A 20,078-nucleotide genomic window follows, 5' to 3' on the forward strand; every position below is an offset into this window, starting at 1 on the left:
CTTATGCCATAGCCTGGGTAGCAGCTTCCTAGGTAAAGATAGATGCAGAGTATTAATTTAATGCCTCAGCTTTCCTCCATAATATCCCCTTTTTGGTCCCTAATCGGCCTTACTCCTCCTTTTACCACCCTTTTTCTGTTAATATGCCTGTAGGAGGCTTTTGTGTTAGTTGCAATTCTCCCTCTTTGCTGTGTGGGGTTCTCACTAACTTGGTTTCGGGATTGCATACAGTTAAAATACTTAGGAAGTAGTGCTTGCATTTGCAATATAGTGAAATATTTCCTTCCTGGTGGCAGAGATTCATAGCTAATCTTTATTTCTCTTCCTCTGTCATTATTGCTTCCACTGGTAAAAAGATGATTATGGGAGGGACGTGATCCAGGCAGAGATAACGGAGCAGGACATCCAACTTGGACAGTGAACAAAGAACTGATGACACAAAAGAGAAATATAACACTTTGAACGCATTAGAAACAAACTCGCATTTTTTCCCTCCTTTCTCACTCTTCTGAATGATAAGCTATGTACAATGACAAAACCACCAGGCCCATCAGCTGCAACAAATTAAACTATATCCAACTTAAAGGCAAGAAAAGCATAAGCAATCATTGTCAGAAATCTATGGAATAATTAGGAGCCTTCTATGAATGCCAGGCAGTGGGGATGAAAATCTACACTAGCATTTACTGCAATAGGCCTCAGACAAAATTGTTGTGCTCCCAAAACATCCAATTAATAAAATCATAATTTGGCTGACTAAATACAGTCCATTATTTCCTGGGTTCAGTCCAATCACTGACATCAAAGACTAACAGGGCCAGTCTTCTTCACCAGCTTCACATCACCGATCCAGAAAAAACATTGCATACAGTCACTTAATAAACAGGATCAGTAATATTCTTTAACCCAAATCCTTAGGGGAGTATCTTGTCCAAGTGATGTAACATTCACAATTCCTTCAATAATAAAGCAGATCATGTCTATTCATAAGCCCTGCTCAACATGCAGGTTCGACAGACAAGTGGCTGGTAACATTCATACCAAGTAAGTGCCAAATTATGACCAACTCCAACAAGAAGAGGCCTAACCACCTCCAGTCACCAGCCTCCCGGTGGTAACCAGTGTCCAAAACCTTACATAGGATGACATAGATTTTACGCACAGAAATAGGCCAATCGGCCCAAGCAGCCAGTCTTTATGCTCCACTCAAGCCTCCTCCCATCTTTTCCCATCTAAATCTATCATTGTAACCATTTATTCCCTTCGCCATCAAATGCTTGTTTAACTTTGCCTTAAATGCATCTAAATTAATCATTTCAACCACGCCCTATGGTTGCGAATTCCTCATTCTTAACACTCTCTAGATAAAGAGGTTTCTTGTAAATTCCACCTTGGATTTCATGATGACTATCTTATCTTGATGGCCTGTAATTATGCTGTTCCCCATAAGGAGAATGTTCCCCATTCTCCTTGTACCTATTCTGTCAAAACTTTACATAATTTTAAAGATTGCTATTAGGTCACCCATGAGCTGCCTTTTTTCAAGAGAATAGAGCCGCAGCCTGTCAATACTTTCCTGATATGTCTGACATCTGTAAGTCTCAGGAGATGATGGACTGCACTCAGGGTGCTTGTCGCTTCGGGATTGGGCATTGTCTGTTGTGACTGTAAAGGCTGATTCATGAGTGGCAGTCTGCAGTTGGCCTGAGGTCAACTGATGCTTTTTCCTTCCAGCGGGCTCTGTTTTCCGCCATCTGATGATTTATTTTGTCTTCTGCTTTTTCTACAGCTCTCTCTCTACTCTAGGTCTACAGCACAGAAAAGGCCCTTCGGCCTATCCAGTCTGCGTCAGTCAAACAAGTACCTATTCTAATGGCCTTGTATGCCATGGCACCGCAAGTTAACATCCAAATACTTCTTAAATGTTATGAGGGTTTCTGCCTCTACCACCCTTTCAGGCAGTGAGTTCTAGATTCCCACCACCCTATGGGTGAAAAAATTCTTCCTCACATTCCCTCTAAACCACCTGCCCCTTACCTTAAATCTATGCCCCCTGGTTATAGATCCCTCCACCAAGGGGAAAAGTTCCTTCCTGTCTACCCTATCTATGCCCCGCATAATTTTAGAAACCTCAATCAGGTCCCCCCTCAATCTCTTCTGCGCCAGCGAAAATAACCCCAAATCTAGCCAATCTCTCCTCATAACTAAAACTCTCCAGCCTAGGCAACATCCTGCTAAATCTCCTCTGCACTCTCTCTAGTGCAATCACGTCCTTCCTATAATGCGGATTCCAGAACTGCACGCAATACTCCAGCTGTGGCCTAACCAGCATTTTATACAGTTCCAGCATAACTTCCCTGCTCTTATAATCTAAGCCTCAGCTAATAAAGGCAAGTATCCCATATGCCTTCTTAACCACCTTATCTATTGGTCCTGCTACCTGAAGGGACCGGTGGACATACATACCAAGGTCCCTCTGATCCTCAGTACTTCTCAGGGTCCCACCATTCATCCTGTATTCCCATGCCTTCTTTGTCCTGCCCAAGTGCATCGCCTCACACTTTTCCAGATTAAATTCCATTTTCCATTGATCAGCCCATCTGACCAGCCAGTCTATATCCTCCTGTAATCTAAGGCTATCCTCCTCACTATTTACCACCCCACCAATTTTCATGTCATCTGCAAACTTACTGATCAACCCTCCTGCATTCAAGTCTAAATCGTTAATATATACCACAAACAGCAAGGGATCCAACACCAATCCCTGTGGAATCCCACTGGACACAGGCATCCTGTCACAAAAACACCCTCGACCATCACCCTCTGCTTCCTGCCACTTAGCCAATTCTGGATCCAACTTGCCAAATTGCCTTGGATCCCATGGGCTCTTACCATCATTATCAATCTCCCATGCGGGACCTTATCAAAGACCTTGCTGAAGTCCAAGCAGACTACATCAAATGCATTGCTCTCATCTACACACCTAGTCACCTCTTCAAAAAATTCAATCAAATTGCTCACACATGACCTCCTCTTAACAAAACCATGCTGACTGTCCTTCAATAATCCCTGCCTCTCCAAGTATAGATTAATTCTGTCCCTCAGAATTGCTTCCAATAATTTCCCCACCACTGAGGTTAGACTGACTGGCCTGCAGTTCCCTGGTTTGTCCCATCCTCCCTTCTTGAATAACAGTACCACATTGGCTGTCCTCCAGTCCTCTAGCACCTCTCCTGTGGCCAGAGAGGTATTGAAAATTATTGCCAGTGCCCCTGCTATCTCCTCTCTTGCCTCACACAACAACCTGGGATACATTTCATCCAGGCCTGGAGATATATCTACTTTTAAGCCTGCCAAACCACTTAGAACCTCCTCCCTTTCTATGCTAATTTATTTAATTATATCACAGTCCTTCTGCCTGATTTCCATACCCACATCGTCCGTCTCGCTTGTGAATACCTACACAAAGTATTCATTTAAATCCCTACCTACATCTTCCAGCTCCACACACAAATCGCCACTATGGTCCTTAATGGACCCTACTCTTTCCCTAGCTATCCTCTTGTTCTGAATGCACTTGCAAAATAACTTTGGATTTTCCTTTATTTTACCTGCCAATGTTTTTTCATGCCCCCTTTTTGCTCTTCTAATTTCCTTGTTAAGTTCCCCCCCCCCCTACACATTCTACACTCCTCTAGGGCTTCGCTGTTTTGAGCCCTCAGTATCTGTCATAAGCCTCTCTTTTTCTCTTTATCCAATCTTGTATATCCCTCAACATCCAGGATTCCCTGGATTTGTTGGTCCCACCCTTTCTCTTTACTGGAATATGTTGGCCCTGTACTCTCCCTATTTCCTTCCTGAATGAGTCCCACTGATCTCACACAGATTTACCTGCAAGTAGCTGTTCCCAGTCCACTCTGGCCAAATCATATCTGATCTTATTAAAATTGGCCTTCCCCCAATTAGAACTGATTTCTGGCCCAACCTTGTCCTTTTCCGTAACAACTTTGAATCTATTGGAGTTATGATCACTATCTACCTCTGCCATTTGCCCGGCTTCATTCCCTAAAATTAGGTCCAGAACCGTCCCCTCTCTAGTAGGATCTGCTACGTACTGGCTTAAAAAGCTCTCCTGGATGCATTTTAAAAATTCTGCTCCCTCTAAACCTATGACTACCACACTATAACTAACCCAGTTAATGTTGAGGAAGTTGAAATACCTCACTATTACTGCCCTATTATTTTTACACTTCTCTGAAATTTGACTACATATCTGCTCTTCTATTTTTCTGACTGTGTGGGGACCTATAGTACACTCCCTGCAATGTGATTACTCCTTTTTTGTTTTTCAGTTCTACCCATATGGCTTCATTTGAGCAGCCTTCTAAGATGTCATCCCTCCTTACTGCTGTAACTGATTCCTTGATCAATTTTGTGTTACCCCCTCCCCTTTTACCTCCCTCCCTGTCTTGCCTGAAGACCCTATATCCTGGAATATTCAGCTGCCAATCCTGCCCCTCTCTCAATCATGTCTCTGTGACAGCAATGACATCACACTTCCATGTGTTAATTTGTGCCTTAACTCTTCTGCATTATTCGTCAGACTCCTTGCATTAAAATAAATACCATCCAACCTTGCCAAACTCCCTTGTGCCTTAACTGGCCTATAATTTCTATGCCTTCCAGACTCACTTGCTCTCTCTTCTAATTTTGGCTGTGCATCTCCCCCTGCTGAACCTCCTCTCAGGATCCCATCCCCTGCCAAGTTAGTTGAAACCCTCCCCAACAGCACTAGCAAACCTCCCCACAAGGATGTTGGTCCCGTTCCGGTTCAGGTGTAACCTGTCCACCTTGTACAGGGTCCCACCGCCCCCAGAAACAGTCCCAATGTCCCAGGAATCTAAAGCCCTCCCTCCTGCACCATCTCTCCAGCCACGTATTCATCTGGCCTAACCTCCTATTTCTATACTCACTAGCACATGGTACCAGAAGTAATCCAGAGATTACCACCTTTGAGGTCATGTATTTTAATCTGCTTCCAAGCTCCCTAAATTCTACTTGCTAGACCTCATCCCTTTTTCTACCTTTATCATTGGTACCAATATATACCACGATCTCTATCTGTTTGCCCTCCCTCTTTAGAATGCCCTGCAGCCGTTCAGTGACATCCTTGACCCTGGCACCCAGGGAGGCAACATACCATCCTGGAGTCATGTTTACGGCCGCAGAAACGCCTGTCTGTCCCCTTACTATCAAGTCTCCTACCACTATTGCTCTTCCCCTTTTTTCCTCCCCCACTGTGAAGCTGAGCCACTCACAGTGCCATGAGCGTGCTGCAACCCCCAAAGGAACCGTCATTCTCACCAATTTCCAACCCAGAAGAACAGTTCTTGAGCGAGATGCACCCTGGGGATTTCCTGACGACCTGCCAGGCACTTTTCTTCTGACTGATGGTCAACCATTCCCACTCTGTCTGCACTTCCGTAAGCTGTGGGGTGACGACATCTAAAAACATGCTATGCACGAAACTCTCAGCCTCACGGATGCAACTCAGCGCCTCCAGCTGCCATTCAAGCTCCGAAACTCGGAGCTCAATTAGCTGCAGCTGGTGGCACTTCCTGCACGTGGTCGGTCAGAGTGCAAGGAACATCTAGGACTTCCCACATGTTGCAGGCGGTACATAACAAGGGACTAAGCTGCCCTGCCATGCCTCTAGTTGAAAAAAAAACACTTACATTAAGTTAAACACAGTAAAAAAAAGTTAACTTATTTATGTACTTTAAATAAAAACTAGAACTCTTACCTTTCCTTAGCTTAATCTACTTTAAACTGGAGAAAAACACTTAACCACTACTCAACAATCAGCTCTCACCTTTGTGCTGACGTCCCTTTTTGAAGCTTCCCCGCACTCGCACTGGTTCTGATTTCTCTGCTGCTCTTTCGCGTTGTCTTGTGATGTCACTCTTGTTATTTTTACCAAGAGCTGACTGCAGGACACTCTTCCCAGGCTGCTTCACCGTGATGCTGACTGCAGGACACTCTTTCCAGATTGCTTCACCGCGATGCTGACTGCAGGGCACTCTTCCCAGACTGCTTCACCACGATGCTGGCTGTAGGGCACTCTTTCTAGACTGCTTCACCATGATGCTGACTGCTGGGCACTCTTCCCAGGCTGCTTCACCATGATGCTGACTGCAGGACACTCTTTCCAGACTGCTTCACCATGATGCTGACTGCAGTACACTCTTTCCAGACTGCTTCACCGCGATGCTAACTGCACGACACTCCTTCCAGACTGCTTCATCGTGATGCTGACTGCAGGACGCTCTTTCCAGACTGCTTCACCATGATGCTGACTGCAGGACACTCTTTCCAGACTGCTTCACCGTGATGCTGACTTCAAGGCACTCTTCCCAGCACAACCTTCCTGACTGTTTGTCTCCAGGCAGCGGCAAGGACTTCCTGTGCATCGACTCCAACCCCAGTCATATTGAGATCTCGCTTAGAGAGGTCCTTGTACAGCAGACATGGGCAATCTGTTGGTCTCATGCCGGTAGCAAGCTTGCCAGATACCATGTCTTTGGGGATGCGGCCATCATATGACTCAGGCAATGGAGTCGCCACTGGCTCAAGAGAGAAAACATGCCCAATATTCGTCTGAAGTAGCAGAGGTGGAAGCTGTTCAACTGCTTTTATTGAATTGCATAATCAATTAATCAATTCACTTTCTTATCCATACAAAAATCCATTTAGGGTACAGTGCTCGTTTGCAAGATTATATATAAATGAATAATAATAATAAAAGAAAGAAAATTACTCTATCACAAAGATCTAACTTTAATTATATATGTAATAAAAACTATTTCAATGTATTAAAATAATCAGTCAGTAAGTTCCCACCCTGAATGTATATCCTTGTCCATGCATCAAATCCTGTTAAAAGTTCTTATAGAGAAGGGCACAAGCAAGTTCAGGAACCAAAACAAAAAATGCTGGAAAAGCTCAGGTCTGACAGCATCTGTGCCGAGGAAGACAGAGTTAACGTTTCAAGTCCGTTTGACTCTTCTTTAGAAAACCTGCTGAGTTTTTCCAGCATTTTTTGTTTTTGTTTCAGATTTCCAGCATCCACAGTATTTTGCCTTTATCTTAAGTTCAGGAACCAATTTGTCCTGCATTTGAGGAATTGTAGCCTTTTCCCTGAATGCATCCAACAGTGATCCTGAGACAGGGGTGATTCTCACTACTCGTGACATTCTTCACTTTCCCCAAAATACTTTGAGAGCAGATTTCATCAAGACAGATCTGCTCATCAAATATCCTTCCTGCCTGCTTCAATAATCTCTGTACCCCTAAAGAATCTGTCTATGCTTTGCTACTGTAAAAGAGGGTGCTAAAAAAACAAGCCTGGTACACAAGGAGCTTTGTATTTTTGGTTTGCTTTTGGCCCACTCAACCCCACAACTTTGATGACAGCTGTGGTCTTGACAATCCTGGTGCTGATTTCAGCATCAAGGGACAGGTTGCAGGTAACTGTTGATCCAAGGTATGTGAAGCTGTCGACAACCTCCAGAGTGAGTCTGTCGATGTTGATAGAAGGTGGAATCTCTACATCCTGGCCCATAACTTTGGTCTTCCTGACATTGATTGTCAATCCATATAGCCATGTATATCTGGTATCATCCTTGTAAATCTTCTCTGCACCTATTCCAGTGCCTCTATATCTCTTTTTATAATATGATGATCAAAACTACATGCAGTACTCTCAAGTGTGCTCTAACCAAGATTTGATATAGATTTAGCATAACTTCCCTATTTTGCAGTTCTTTCTCTCTAGAAATAAAGTCTAGTGATTGGCTTGCTTTTTTATGGCTTTGCTAATCTGTGGCACAACTTTTAGTGATTGATGTATTTGTACTCTGAGATCACTTTGTTCCTCTACCCCGCCTGGACTTACACATCCCAAGTAACAAGTGACTTCCCTATTCTTCCTACCAAAATGTACTACTTCATACTTATCTGTGTTGAATATTTGCCCATTCTGCCAGTTTATTAATGCCCTGCTGTAATTTGGTGCAATCCTCAGTACTGACTATCCTGCCCAATCTGGTGTCATTTGCAAATTTAGAAATTGTGTTTTGATTCCAAAGTCCAAATCATTAATGTAAATTGTAGACCGCAGTGGTCCCAGCACTGATTCTTGTGGAATACCTTTATACAGTTGGAATGCATCGAAGATCCTATTCCAGATGGCAAAACCAACTCCATGGGTATGAAGGTTGCTGACAGCCTTCCTTTGCCAGTAGATGGTGTATCCCCCCGCCCCCCTGCTTGTTCCTCCCAGGAAGGTGGGTCTCACTGAAGGCACTGATGTCAATTTGGAATCTTGACAACTCGCATGATATGACTGCGGTTCCACTTTCTGGGTGGTCACTCTTGAGATTATCCATGGCTGCTCTAACATTCTAATTTGCAAAATTTAGAGTCCTTCTAGGGGACTTTACTGCCATGGGTTGGCCATGATTTCGGTATCTGGTGCAGAAACATTGAGAAAAACCGGGTGGGAAAAGCCAATGCAAGCGGCATCCTCCTGCTGACAAAGTGCAAAGCTCAGATTACCTGCATTAAAAACAAACGCCCTCTTCTATCTAAAGGACAGATAAAAAAGATTCAGCGAAAAAAGCATATGGAGACATCATAGATCAAAGCATTGGCACCTCCTGGATTCTGTCTTTGCTCAGGTCAAAGATATAAATGATGCCTGCATCGCTCAAAACATGTCGGGGGAGTGATGCCTGCTGGACAGATCACCAATATGTTTGATCAGTGATGAACATCCACCTAGCACCAAGATATCACAAGAACCAAAAGTCCAAGAGGAAGATGATCATTGTCTCAGCCAAAAGCAGTGTGACAAAAGGGAGGAATTCCAAGTGCAGTACATGACTAATCTGGAAAATCTTCACACATCTAATTCAGTTTCAGAACAGTAGGATCAAATAAAGTCAGTTGTATTAAACTCCTGTACCCATAAGAAAATAAGAAATAAGAACAGGAGTGGACCATTCAGCCCCTCGAACCTGCTCCGCCATTCAATAAGATCATGGCCGATCATCTTGTGTTTCGATTTCCACATTCCCATATAACCCCGATAACCTTTGATTCCCTTGTCTAACAAGAACCTATCTACCTGTGTCTTAAAAAATAGTCAATGACCCCGCCTCCACCACCTTCTGAGGCAGAGAATTCCAAAGTCACACAACCCTCTGAAAGAAAAAATTTCTCCTCATCTCTGTTCTAAAAGGGCGACCCCTAATTTTAAAACAGTGCCTCCTAGTTCTGGACACAAGAGGAAACATCCTTTTGACGTCCACCTTGTCAAGGTCGCTCAGAATCTTGTATAATTCAATCAAATCACCCCTCACACTTCTAAACTCCAGACGAAATAAGTCCAGTCTGTCCAACCTTTCCTCATAAGACAACCCACTCATTCCAGATAACAATCTAATAAACCTCCTTCGAACTGCCTGCAACGTATTTACACTCTTCCTTAAATAAGGAGGCCAAAACACACAGGGCGGGATTTTGCCCTTGGCGGGGGTGCTCAGCGGGGGCGGTCGGGAAGCCGATCGCCGCCCACGATCAGCTCCGCACTGCGATTTCAAGCGGGTGGGCCAATTAAGGCCCACCCTGCATGAATTATGAGCAGCAGCACTAAGCGCTGCCTGTGCAGGCGGTGGGAGGTAGACGGGCCTAGTGCGCAGTTCGTACACACGAGAAATGGGACATGGAAGTGATTTAAAAAATTATTGAAAACAGTAAAAACTTAATAAAACATGTCCCCTCATGTGACTCTCACATGAGATCAGACATGTTTTTAATTCCAAAATAAAGGTTTTATTTAACATTTATTTGCTTTAAGAAACCTCATTCCACTCGTGGATGAGGTTTCCTAAAAATGTAAAGGCCACTTGGCCTTTTTGCTTGCCCGCCAACTGTAAGGTTGGGCAGGCAGCATAGATTTGAATTTAATTAGATTATTAATGGCCTTAATAGGCCTTTTAATTATCGGCTGGCGCTCAGCCCACTCCACAATATCGCGCGTGTGCTCAATGACGTCAGGGCGCAAGCCCGACGTCATCGTGCATCATTTTACGCTTGGTTCTGTTGGGCGTGCGCCTGCACACCAAGCATAATATTCTGCACATAGTATTCGAGGTGCAGTCTCACCAATGCCCTGTATAACTGAAGCATAACATCATCCTTACTTTCATGTTCTATCCATCTCATAATAAAGGACAGCATTCCATTAGCCTTCTAAATTACTTGCTGTGCCTTCATGCTAACTTTTTGTGACTCATGCACTAGAACACTTAGATCCCTCTGCACCTCAGAATTATGCAGCTGTTCTCCATTTAAGTAATACTCTGCTTTTTTGTTCTTCCTGCCAAAGTAAACAACTTCACATTTTCCCACATTAAGCTCCATTTGCTAGATCTTTGCCCACCCACTCAACCTATCTATCCATCTGCAACCTCATATCCTCTTCACGACATACTTTCTTCCCCTTCTTTGTGTCATCTGCAAATTTAGCTACTTTGTCTTCACTCCCCTCATCTAAGTCATTGATATAAATCGTAAAAGGTTGAGGCCCCAGCACAGACCCATGGGGCTCCACTCGTCATATCCTGCCAATCCAAAAAAGGCCCATTTATGCATACTCTCTGCTTTCTGCCAGCCAGTCAATCTTCTATCCATGTTAATACATTACCCCCTACACCATGTGCTTTTATTTTCCATAATAACCTTTCACGTGACAAATGCCTTCTGGAAATCCAAGTACAGTACATCTACAAGATCCCTTTATTCACTGTGCATGTTACTCCTTCAAAAAACTCCAGTGAATTGGTAAAACATGATTTTCCTTACACAAAACCATGCTAACTCTTTCCGATTGCCTTGAGCTCTTCAAAGTGCCCAGCTATAACCTCTTTCATGATCAATTCTAACAAATTCCCCACAACAGACATCAAGCTAAATGGCCTCAGAGAATTGGGTTCAAAATTGTCATCACCAAGACTGGTTTGACGAAAATGATACTCAAATATGTGACTTCCTGAAACAAAAACAAGCAACTTTCATTGCCTGGCAGAGCAACCCGAGGTCTGAAGTCAAAAAGACAGCATTCCAACAGCTCAAGACTGTTGCCCAAAGACAAATCCGGAAGATCCGGGACATGTGGAGGGAAGGGAAAGCTTGAGAGATCCAACAAAATGCTGATCAGGACATGCAAAGCCTTTGAAGCCCCCAGGATCATCTATAGACCAAGATAAATTCGACAAAATCCGCTTTCTCTCACAGGATGATGTTTCTCTTCTTAAAGATGACAATGCCATCTGTCAACGCTGCAAAGGACATTTTCAACAACTCTTAAATCATGAATCCACAATCATACCTGATACTCTCCAATTCATTGGTTGAACCACCATCAATGGGAGAGCTGCAACAAACAATCAAACAGATGAAAAACAACAAAACCTGCGGCCCTGATAGTATTCCAACTGAGATCTTCAAAGCTGGTGGACATTTGCTCACATCAAGACTCAATCCACTCATTCAATAGATTTGGGAGGAAAAATAACTTCTTCCCCTCTCCCGACATCAGGAATGCAACATTTGCAACTACTTTCAAGAGGAGAGATAAATCATGCTGTGGAAACGATTCATAACCATCTTGACAATATCAGAGAAAATCGTGATACACATTCTCTCAAATCACCTACTTCCTGTGGCTGAGAAAGTCGTCCCAGAGACACAATGTGGCTTTAGACCTTCTAGAGAAACCTCGGACATGGTCTTTGTGGACAGGCAAATCCAAGAAAAATGTCAAGAACACCACCAGAACTCTTCATTACATTCATTGACCTGACCACAGCATTTGACTCAGTAAATCGCGAGGCTCTGTGAAAGGTGCTCCAAAGATTTGGATGTTCAAGGAATTTCATCACAGTCCTGAGATTGCTTTATGATGATATGACTGCAAATGTGTTGAGTAGGAGATCTGAAACAGGCACTTTCAAATTCCAGACTGGGGTCAAGCAAGGATAGCTCCCATACTATTTACAATCTACCTGACAGTGGTTATTCACCTCATCAAAGAGCTTGCTGTTTGAATTTTTTTCTCTCAAACCGAAGCTGAAGCTGCATTCCTCCGCAGATCCCAAACAGGTCAGCCTCTCTGCCAATGCTTTTCCCGGCTGCCTCTGTGTCAGTGAGTTCTCAGTAAAGTCTCGCTCTTCACAGCCCCACTGTCCTCACAGAAATCTTGCTGTTTACAGCTCCTCTCTCCTCACTGAAGACTCACTTTTCATTCCCAGCTCTCCTTGCTGAAGTCTCACTCTTTCTACCTGGATCTGGTGGGTCTGTTCTGTTGGTGGGTCAGGTCACACTGTAATGACTCATTGGGGATAGTGTGCTGTAATATCAAGCCCCACTGTTTCCTGAACCGTGACAAATGTGAAAAGTTTGACCAAACCACCAGATTGCCCAATTCTACCAACTGTTTAATTTAGTTTAACAGAATATGAGCCCTAGGTTTGTAAACTTAATAAGTAAATAACTGTTTATTGAACAAATTGTCTAACTTGTGGCAAAAGAAAGAAATATGAACTGCTAATTTCTAACACTATAACTTAAACTCTACCCCCTTCTTAAATCCCTAGAGAGACTTGCATGCACACACACAGATACAACACATAAAACACACAAAACATGGATTTTAAGGGTGGGATAAAACAATTCAATAGCACCAATCTGGAGCACAGGATTCGATGGGTTGATTTTGATTGAAGTCTTCCAAATTCCTTTCAGTTCTTGTTGATGACATAAGGTGGTCTTCCAGCACTTACAGCATTTAGTTCACTGGTTGAGAACTTGCTTTTCAATGTCTCTAACAGTGGTTTTCCCCTTTTCCTATTTTCAGGGGTTTCCTCAGAGAGAGAACAGGTTAGAGATTTATGTGAAAAAGAGTTTTTAGATGTTTTCTCTCTGAGGCCAGGAGCTTTCTGCTGCACTGCTACCATACAAAACCCTGGTCACCTGGTCAGGAGCCAATGAAAATGCTGTTGTCAGGCAGCTCCCTTGCTCCAGGGCTCCCTTCCGTCACCATCCATCTTTCGATGTTTCTATGTTTCATGGCACACTCTGTTCCAGGACTGCAACATTGGCCAGTATCTTCCGGTCGGCAAGCGGGGGCAGGGCCCACTAGCTGACGTGTAAAATGACACCGGGTGACGTCAGGCCTGCATCCCGATGTCACCCCACGTCATTTAGAATGTCTATTCGGCAGGCATGCATCCGAGTCGGATGTGTGTCCGCCAACCTGTCAACTGCCTATTTAGGCCATTCAAAAAACAATTAAGCTCATTGGTGGACCTGCCTGTCCAACCTTAAGGTTGGCGGGCAGGTCGGGAGCACTGGCTGCCACCTGAAAATGCATGAAACCTCATCCACGGGCGGGATGAGGTTTCACTGCTAAATCAAAAAATTAAGAGACACTTTTAATTAGTGTTATGTCCATGTCCCAATTCATGTGACATTGGATGGTGAATGAAATTTTCACTGCAGTAACTTTTTTACTTTGGGAACCAATCTCCCTGAGACAACATTTAGTTTCAGGTACATTGGAGTGCTCCTTCGCGCACATGCATGAAGGAGCGCACTTCCAATTTTAGGAATCCCCCAACACCTGCACAGGAAATGCATAGGGCTTCCCTGCAGATGTCACACTGGGCAGGCCTTAATTGGCCCATCCACTAAGAATGGTGGCGAGCCCCCGATAGAGGGGCCGATTGGAGGGCTGCCAGCCCACACCTGCCCATGCACTTCCCCCCAGACGGGGGAAAATTTTGCCCATTGTATATATCTCTCATCCTGTCCCAGTGGACATGTCTTTCATACTGTGGCCACTGTAATTTTAAAATCGACATTCCAACAATAAATGATATGTTCCTTTCAATGCCCAGGAATGGTGAATGGTGAAGGTGGTGTCTGAGACATTGTCTAAGGTATGACTCTGTGTGTATGATTATGTCAGGCTGTTACATGACTAGTCTTTGGGACAACCTTCCAAATTTTGGTACAATCTCCCAGATGTTAGTAAGGAGGAATTTGCAGGGTCGACAGGGCTGGGAATGCCACTGTCTTTTCCGGTGCCTAGTTCGATGCCTGGTGGTCCATCCGGTTTCATTCTTTTTAGACTTCGTAGCAGTTTAATACAGCTGAGTGTGTTGCTTGACCATTTCAGAGGGCATTTAAGAGTCAACCATATTGCTGTGGGTCTGGAGTTACATATAAGCCAGACCAGGTAAGCATTGGAGATTTTCTTCCTAAATGACATTAGTGAACTAGATGGATTATTTACAAAATTCGATAATAGTTTCATGGTCACCATTACACTAGTCAAACAACAGCCTGACATAGTCATACTCACGGAATCATACCTTACAGATAATGTCCCAGGCACCACCGTCGCCATCCCTGGGTATGTGCTGTCCCACCAGCAGGACAGACGCATCAGAGGTGGCGGCACAGTGGTATACGGTCAGGGGGGAGTTGACCTGGGAGTCCTCAACATCAACTCCAAACCCCATGAAGTCTCATGTCATTACATCAAACATGGGAAGGAAACCTCCTGCTAGTTACCAACGACCATTCCCACCCCCACTCCCTTCAGCTGATGAATCAGTGCTCCTCCATATTGAATGCCACTTGGAGGAAGCAATGAGGGTGGCAAGGGCACCGAATGTACTTTGGGTGGGGGACTTCAAACTCCATCATCAAGAGTGGCTCGGTAGCACCACTACTGGCTGAGCTGGCAGAGTCCTAAAGGACATTGCTGCTAGACTGGGTCTGCAGCAGGTGGTGAGGGAACCAACAAGAGGGAAAGACATAATTGACCTCGTCCTCACCAATTTATCTCTTGCAGATGCCCTTTGTGTTTGCTTATTTTTTATTCATTTTATGGGATGTGGGCATCGCTGGCTAGGCCAGCATTTATTACCCGTCCCTAATTGCCCTTGAGGTGGTGGTGGTGAGCTGCCTTCTCGAACCACTGCAATCCATGTGGTGTAAGTACAACCACAGTGCTGTTAGGGAGGGAGTTCAGGATTTTCACCCAGCGACAGTGAAGGAATGGTTTTGTATTTCCAAGTCAGGATGGTGAGTGGCTTGGAGGGGAATTTCCAGGTGGTGGTGCTCATGGCAGTATTGGGTAGAAGCGACCACAACACAGTCTGCATGGAGACGAAGTCCGGTCTTCACACTGAGGATACTCTCCATCAGGTTGTGTGGCACTAACACCATGCTAATTGGATATATTTCAAATAGATGTAGGAACTCAAAACTGGGCATCCATGAGGCTCTGTGAGCCATTAGCAGCAGCATCAGAGTTGTATACAACCACAATCTGTAACATCATGATCTAGCGTGTCCCCCATTCTACCATTACCATCAAGCCACAGGATCAACCCTGGTTCAATGAAGAATGCATGAGGGAATGCCAGGAGCACCACCAAGCATACTTAAAAATGAGGTGTCAACCTGGTGAAGCTATAACCCAGGACTATTTGCATGCAAAACAACAGAAGCAGCATGCAATTGCTGCATGATATAAATGAGTGAGACTTCAGCTAGGAGAGCAGCACTGAAAAGAATGAGACTTCAGCGAGGTGAGAGGGATATAAACAATGAGAATTCATCATGAAGAGAGGAGTTTAAAGAACGAGATATCAGCAGGGAGAGCAGGGCTGTAAAGAACGAGACTTCAGAGAGGAGAGTGGGGCTGTGAAGAGTGAGACTTTATCGAGAACTCACTGACTCAGAGGCAGCCGGGAAAAGCAACTGCACAGAGGCTGACCTGTTTGGGAGCTATGGAGGAATGCAGTTTCAGCTTCCAGCGCTCGCTGAGTTTGAGAGAAAAAAATTCAAACAGTGACCTCATGGGAAAGCAGTAAATTTTTTGGTTGGTGAGTAACTGTTATTAGGAACTGAGTGTAATGTAAACTTTTAAATAACTGTGAAGTACATACCTTATAATTAATTTTGAGACACAAGCAGAAGAGAAGCAAGAAACTAGTGAGTTCATTATTTATTTTATTCTAAACTGATAACATTTATCGGATTACTAAGGTTTAAAATAGTACAGCAAGTCGGGTGAAAGGAGGCATTACTTTAATTCAAAATGAATTAAGAAAATAATTAATTTGTTAATTAATTAAGCTACAGTAAGGATGGCATGGCAGATGATGTGTTGTGACTGCAGGATGTGGAAGTTCCTGGACGTCAGTGTGATCAGGGCAAATACGTCTGCAGTAAGTGTCTGTGGATTGAGGAGCTTCAGCTCAGAGTCTTGAGCTGGAGGCTGAGCTGCTGCAACACATCAGGGAGGGGGAAAGTTAACCAGACACTTTGTTCCAGCAGGTAGTCACACCCCTTAGCATAGGGTCTTCCAGTTTTGGTCAGTGGTCAGGGATAGGAGGGTGTGATAGCAAAGGGATCAAGAAGGTAGAAGTGGAGGAGCCTCAACTCTTCCAATTGTCCAACAGGTTTGAAGTGCTTGCAACCTGTAAGGATGACAGTCAGGACTGCAGGGTGGATAAGCAAACTGACCATGGCATCATTGTATAGTAGGCCATTCAAGCAGGGGAGCTAAGAGTAATGTAGTGGTAGTAGGAAACTGTTTGGTGAGGGGAATTGACATTGTTCTCTGCAGCTGAGAGCTACAGTCCAGACGGTTGCCTGCCTGGTGCCAGGGTTCAGGACATCTTCTCTGGGCTGGAGAGGAACTTGCAGTCAGAGGGGGAGGATCCAGTAGTTGAGGTCCACGTAGGTGCCAGTGACAGGACCAGAAAAGAGGTTCTGTTTAGAGAGCATGAGCAGCTAGGGGCTAAATTAAAAAGCAGGACCTCAAAAAGGTAATAATCTCTGGGTTGTCTGAGCAAATTGGCATAGGGTATATAAGATTAGAGCATTAAATGCGTGGCTCAAAGACTGGTGTGGGAGAAATAAGTTTTGATTCCTGGGGCACTGACATCAATATTAGGGAAAGTGGGAGCCGTACCATTTTGACGGTCTTTGCTTCAACCGTGCTGGGACCAGTATTTTAGCGAGAGAGGAAAAGGTAAAAGAGCAGGATAACAATAAGGGAAATAGTTATCAGATTGTAGCAGGAAGGGACAGAGTAGCAACATGAGAACAAGGCAGCAGTTAAGGCTCAAGGTTGCGAAAATAATAAGACAGAATTAAAGGCACTCTACCTGAATGCAAGCACCATTCGCAACAGGGCAGATGAATTGACGGCACAAATAGAAGTAAACAGATGTGACCTAATTTCCATTACAGAGATGTGGCTGCAGGGTGACCAAGGTTGGAAACTGAAAGTTCAAAGGTATTCGACATTCAGGAAGGATAGGCAAAAAGGAATAGGGGATGGTGTTGCACTGTTAATAAAGGATGGGTTCAGTATATTAGTGACAGATCATCTTAGATCAGAACATCAAAATGTAAAATCACTTTTGGTCGAGCTAAGAAACAGCAGGGAGCAGCAAACTTTGGTAGGAGTTGTTTATTGTCACGACTCATTGAAGATAGTTCGCTGTAATATCAAGCCCCACTGTTCCCCGAGCCACAACAAATATGATAAGTTTGACCAAACCAACAGATTTCCCCAATTCTACCTAACTATTTAATTTAGGCTAACAGAACACGAGCACCAGGTTTGTAATCTTAGTAAGTAAATAATTGTTTATTGAACAAATTGTCATTAACTAGTGGCAAAAGAAAGAAATGTGAACTGCTAATTTCTAACACTATAACTTAAACTCTACCCTCTTCTTAAATGCCTAGACACACACACACATAAAACATGGATTTTAAGGGTGGGATAAAACAGTTTAATAGCACCAATCCGGAGTACAGGAATCGATGGGTTCATTTTGATCAATGTTATCCAAATTCTTTCAGTTCTCACGCCTTCTTCTCCCTCCCAGAAACATGATAGGGTCCCCCTTGTCCTCACTTATCACCCCACCAGCCTCTGCATTCAAAGGATCATCCTCCACCATTTCTGCCAACTCCAGCATGATGCCACCGCCAAACACATCTTCCCTTCACCCCCCCTGTTGGCATTCCATAGGGATCGTTCCCTCCGGGACACCCTGGTCCACTCCTCCATCACCCCCTACTCCTCAACCCCCTCCTATGGCACCACCCCATGCCCACGCAAAAGATGTAACACCTGCCCCTTCACTTCCTCTCTCTTCACCGTCCAAGGGCCCAAACACTCCTTTCAAGTGAAGCAGCATTTCACTTGCATTTCCCCCAACTTAGTCTACTGCATTCGTTGCTCCCATTGTGGTCTCCTCTACATTGGAGAGACCAAACATAAACTGGGCGACTGCTTTGCAGAACATCTGCTGTCTGTCCGCAAGAATGACCCAAACGTCCCTGTCGCTGGCCATTTAACACTCCAACCTGCTCTCTTACCCACATGTCTGTCCCTGGCTTGCTGCATTGTTCCAGTGAAGCCCAACGCAAACTGGAGGAACAACACCTCATCTTCCGACTAGGCACTTTACAGCCTTCCGGACTGAATATTGAATTCAACAACTTTAGGTCTTGAGCTCCCTCCTCCATCCCCACACCCCCTTTCTGTTTCTTCCCCCTTCCTTTTGTTTTTTCCAATAAATTATATAGATTTTTCTTTTCCCACCTATTTCCTTTATTTTTAAATATTTTTAAATCTTTTATGCTCCCCCCACCTCCACTAGAGCTATACCTTGAGTGCCCTACCATCCATTCTTAATTAGCACATTCGTTTAGATAATATCACCAACTTCAACACCTATGCGTTCTTTTGTTCTGTTGTCTGTGACATCTTTTGATGATCTGCTTCTATCACTGCTTGTTTGTCCCTACAACCACACCACCCCCCTCCACTTCTCTCCCCCCACCCAAACCACCGCCCCCCCCCACCCCCCCAACACACCTTAAACCAGCTTATATTTCACCCCTTCCTTGGATTCACCTAGTTCTGTTGAAGGGTCATGAGGACTCGAAACGTCAACTCTTTTCTTCTCCGCCGATGCTGCCAGACCTGCTGAGTTTTTCCAGGTAATTCTGTTTTTGTTTTTGTTTTGGGTTTCCAGCATCCGCAGTTTTTTTGTTTTTTTCTTTCAGTTCTTGTTGATGACATAAGGTGGTCTTCCAGCACTTTCAGTATTTAGTTCACTGATTGAGAACTTGCTTTTCAATGTCTCTAACAGTGGTTATCCCCTTTTCCTATTTTCAGGGGTTTCCTCAGAGAGAGAGAGAGAGAGAGAGAGAGAGCAGGTTATGGAGAAATATGGAAGAGAGATTTTAGATGTTTTCCTTTTGCAGGCCAGGAACTTTCTGTTGCACTGTTACCACACAAAACCCTGGTCACCTGGTCAGGAGCCAATTAAAATACTGTTGTCAGGTAGCTCCCTTGGTCCAGGACTCCTTTCTGGCACCATCCTGTCTTTCAATGGCACGCTCTGTTCCAGGACTGCAACATTGTACATATCTCTCATCCTGTTCCAGTGGACATGTCTCTCAAACTACAGCCTTTACAATCCCAAACCGCAGCCCAACAGAAAAAAAAAGATATGTTCCTAATTTGTCTCCACCCTTAAAAGAGATGAAACGCCATTTCAAAAATGTGTTTCACACAAGGCATGTGACACATGGACAACAATACATGAGACTTACTTTCATTCATCCTTACTCCCCCTTATACAATCTTCTGCATTTTTTACCCCTTATAACTTATTTTAGTGTTTTACACATGAGACAATACATCTGCGATCACATTATCTTTACCGGCAATGTAAACAATTGGAGTTTATTGTTTCAACCATCCATCTAAACAATCTTGCATTTCCAGTTTTAAACTTTACAATGAACACGAGTGGATTATGGTCAGTGTGGATTAGTGTTTCTTTGTTATCGTGTCGGACATAAACTTCAAAATGTTGAAGAGACAACAACAATGCTAGATTTTC

General features: G+C 44.1%; 1 protein-coding gene across 1 annotated transcript in view; it reads right to left on the minus strand.

Annotated features, from left to right (window-relative positions):
• sh3pxd2aa (SH3 and PX domains 2Aa) overlaps positions 1-20,078 on the minus strand; it is a 528,636-nt gene that overhangs the window by 264,585 nt on the left and 243,973 nt on the right. The window contains exon 7 of the mRNA XM_041210524.1: positions 18,699-18,718. Within this exon, the coding sequence (XP_041066458.1) occupies positions 18,699-18,718 (20 nt within the window). The remainder of the gene's footprint in view (positions 1-18,698; positions 18,719-20,078) is intronic.

Source organism: Carcharodon carcharias, chromosome 17, assembly GCF_017639515.1.
Source record: "Carcharodon carcharias isolate sCarCar2 chromosome 17, sCarCar2.pri, whole genome shotgun sequence".
Classification (NCBI taxonomy): domain Eukaryota; kingdom Metazoa; phylum Chordata; class Chondrichthyes; order Lamniformes; family Lamnidae; genus Carcharodon; species Carcharodon carcharias.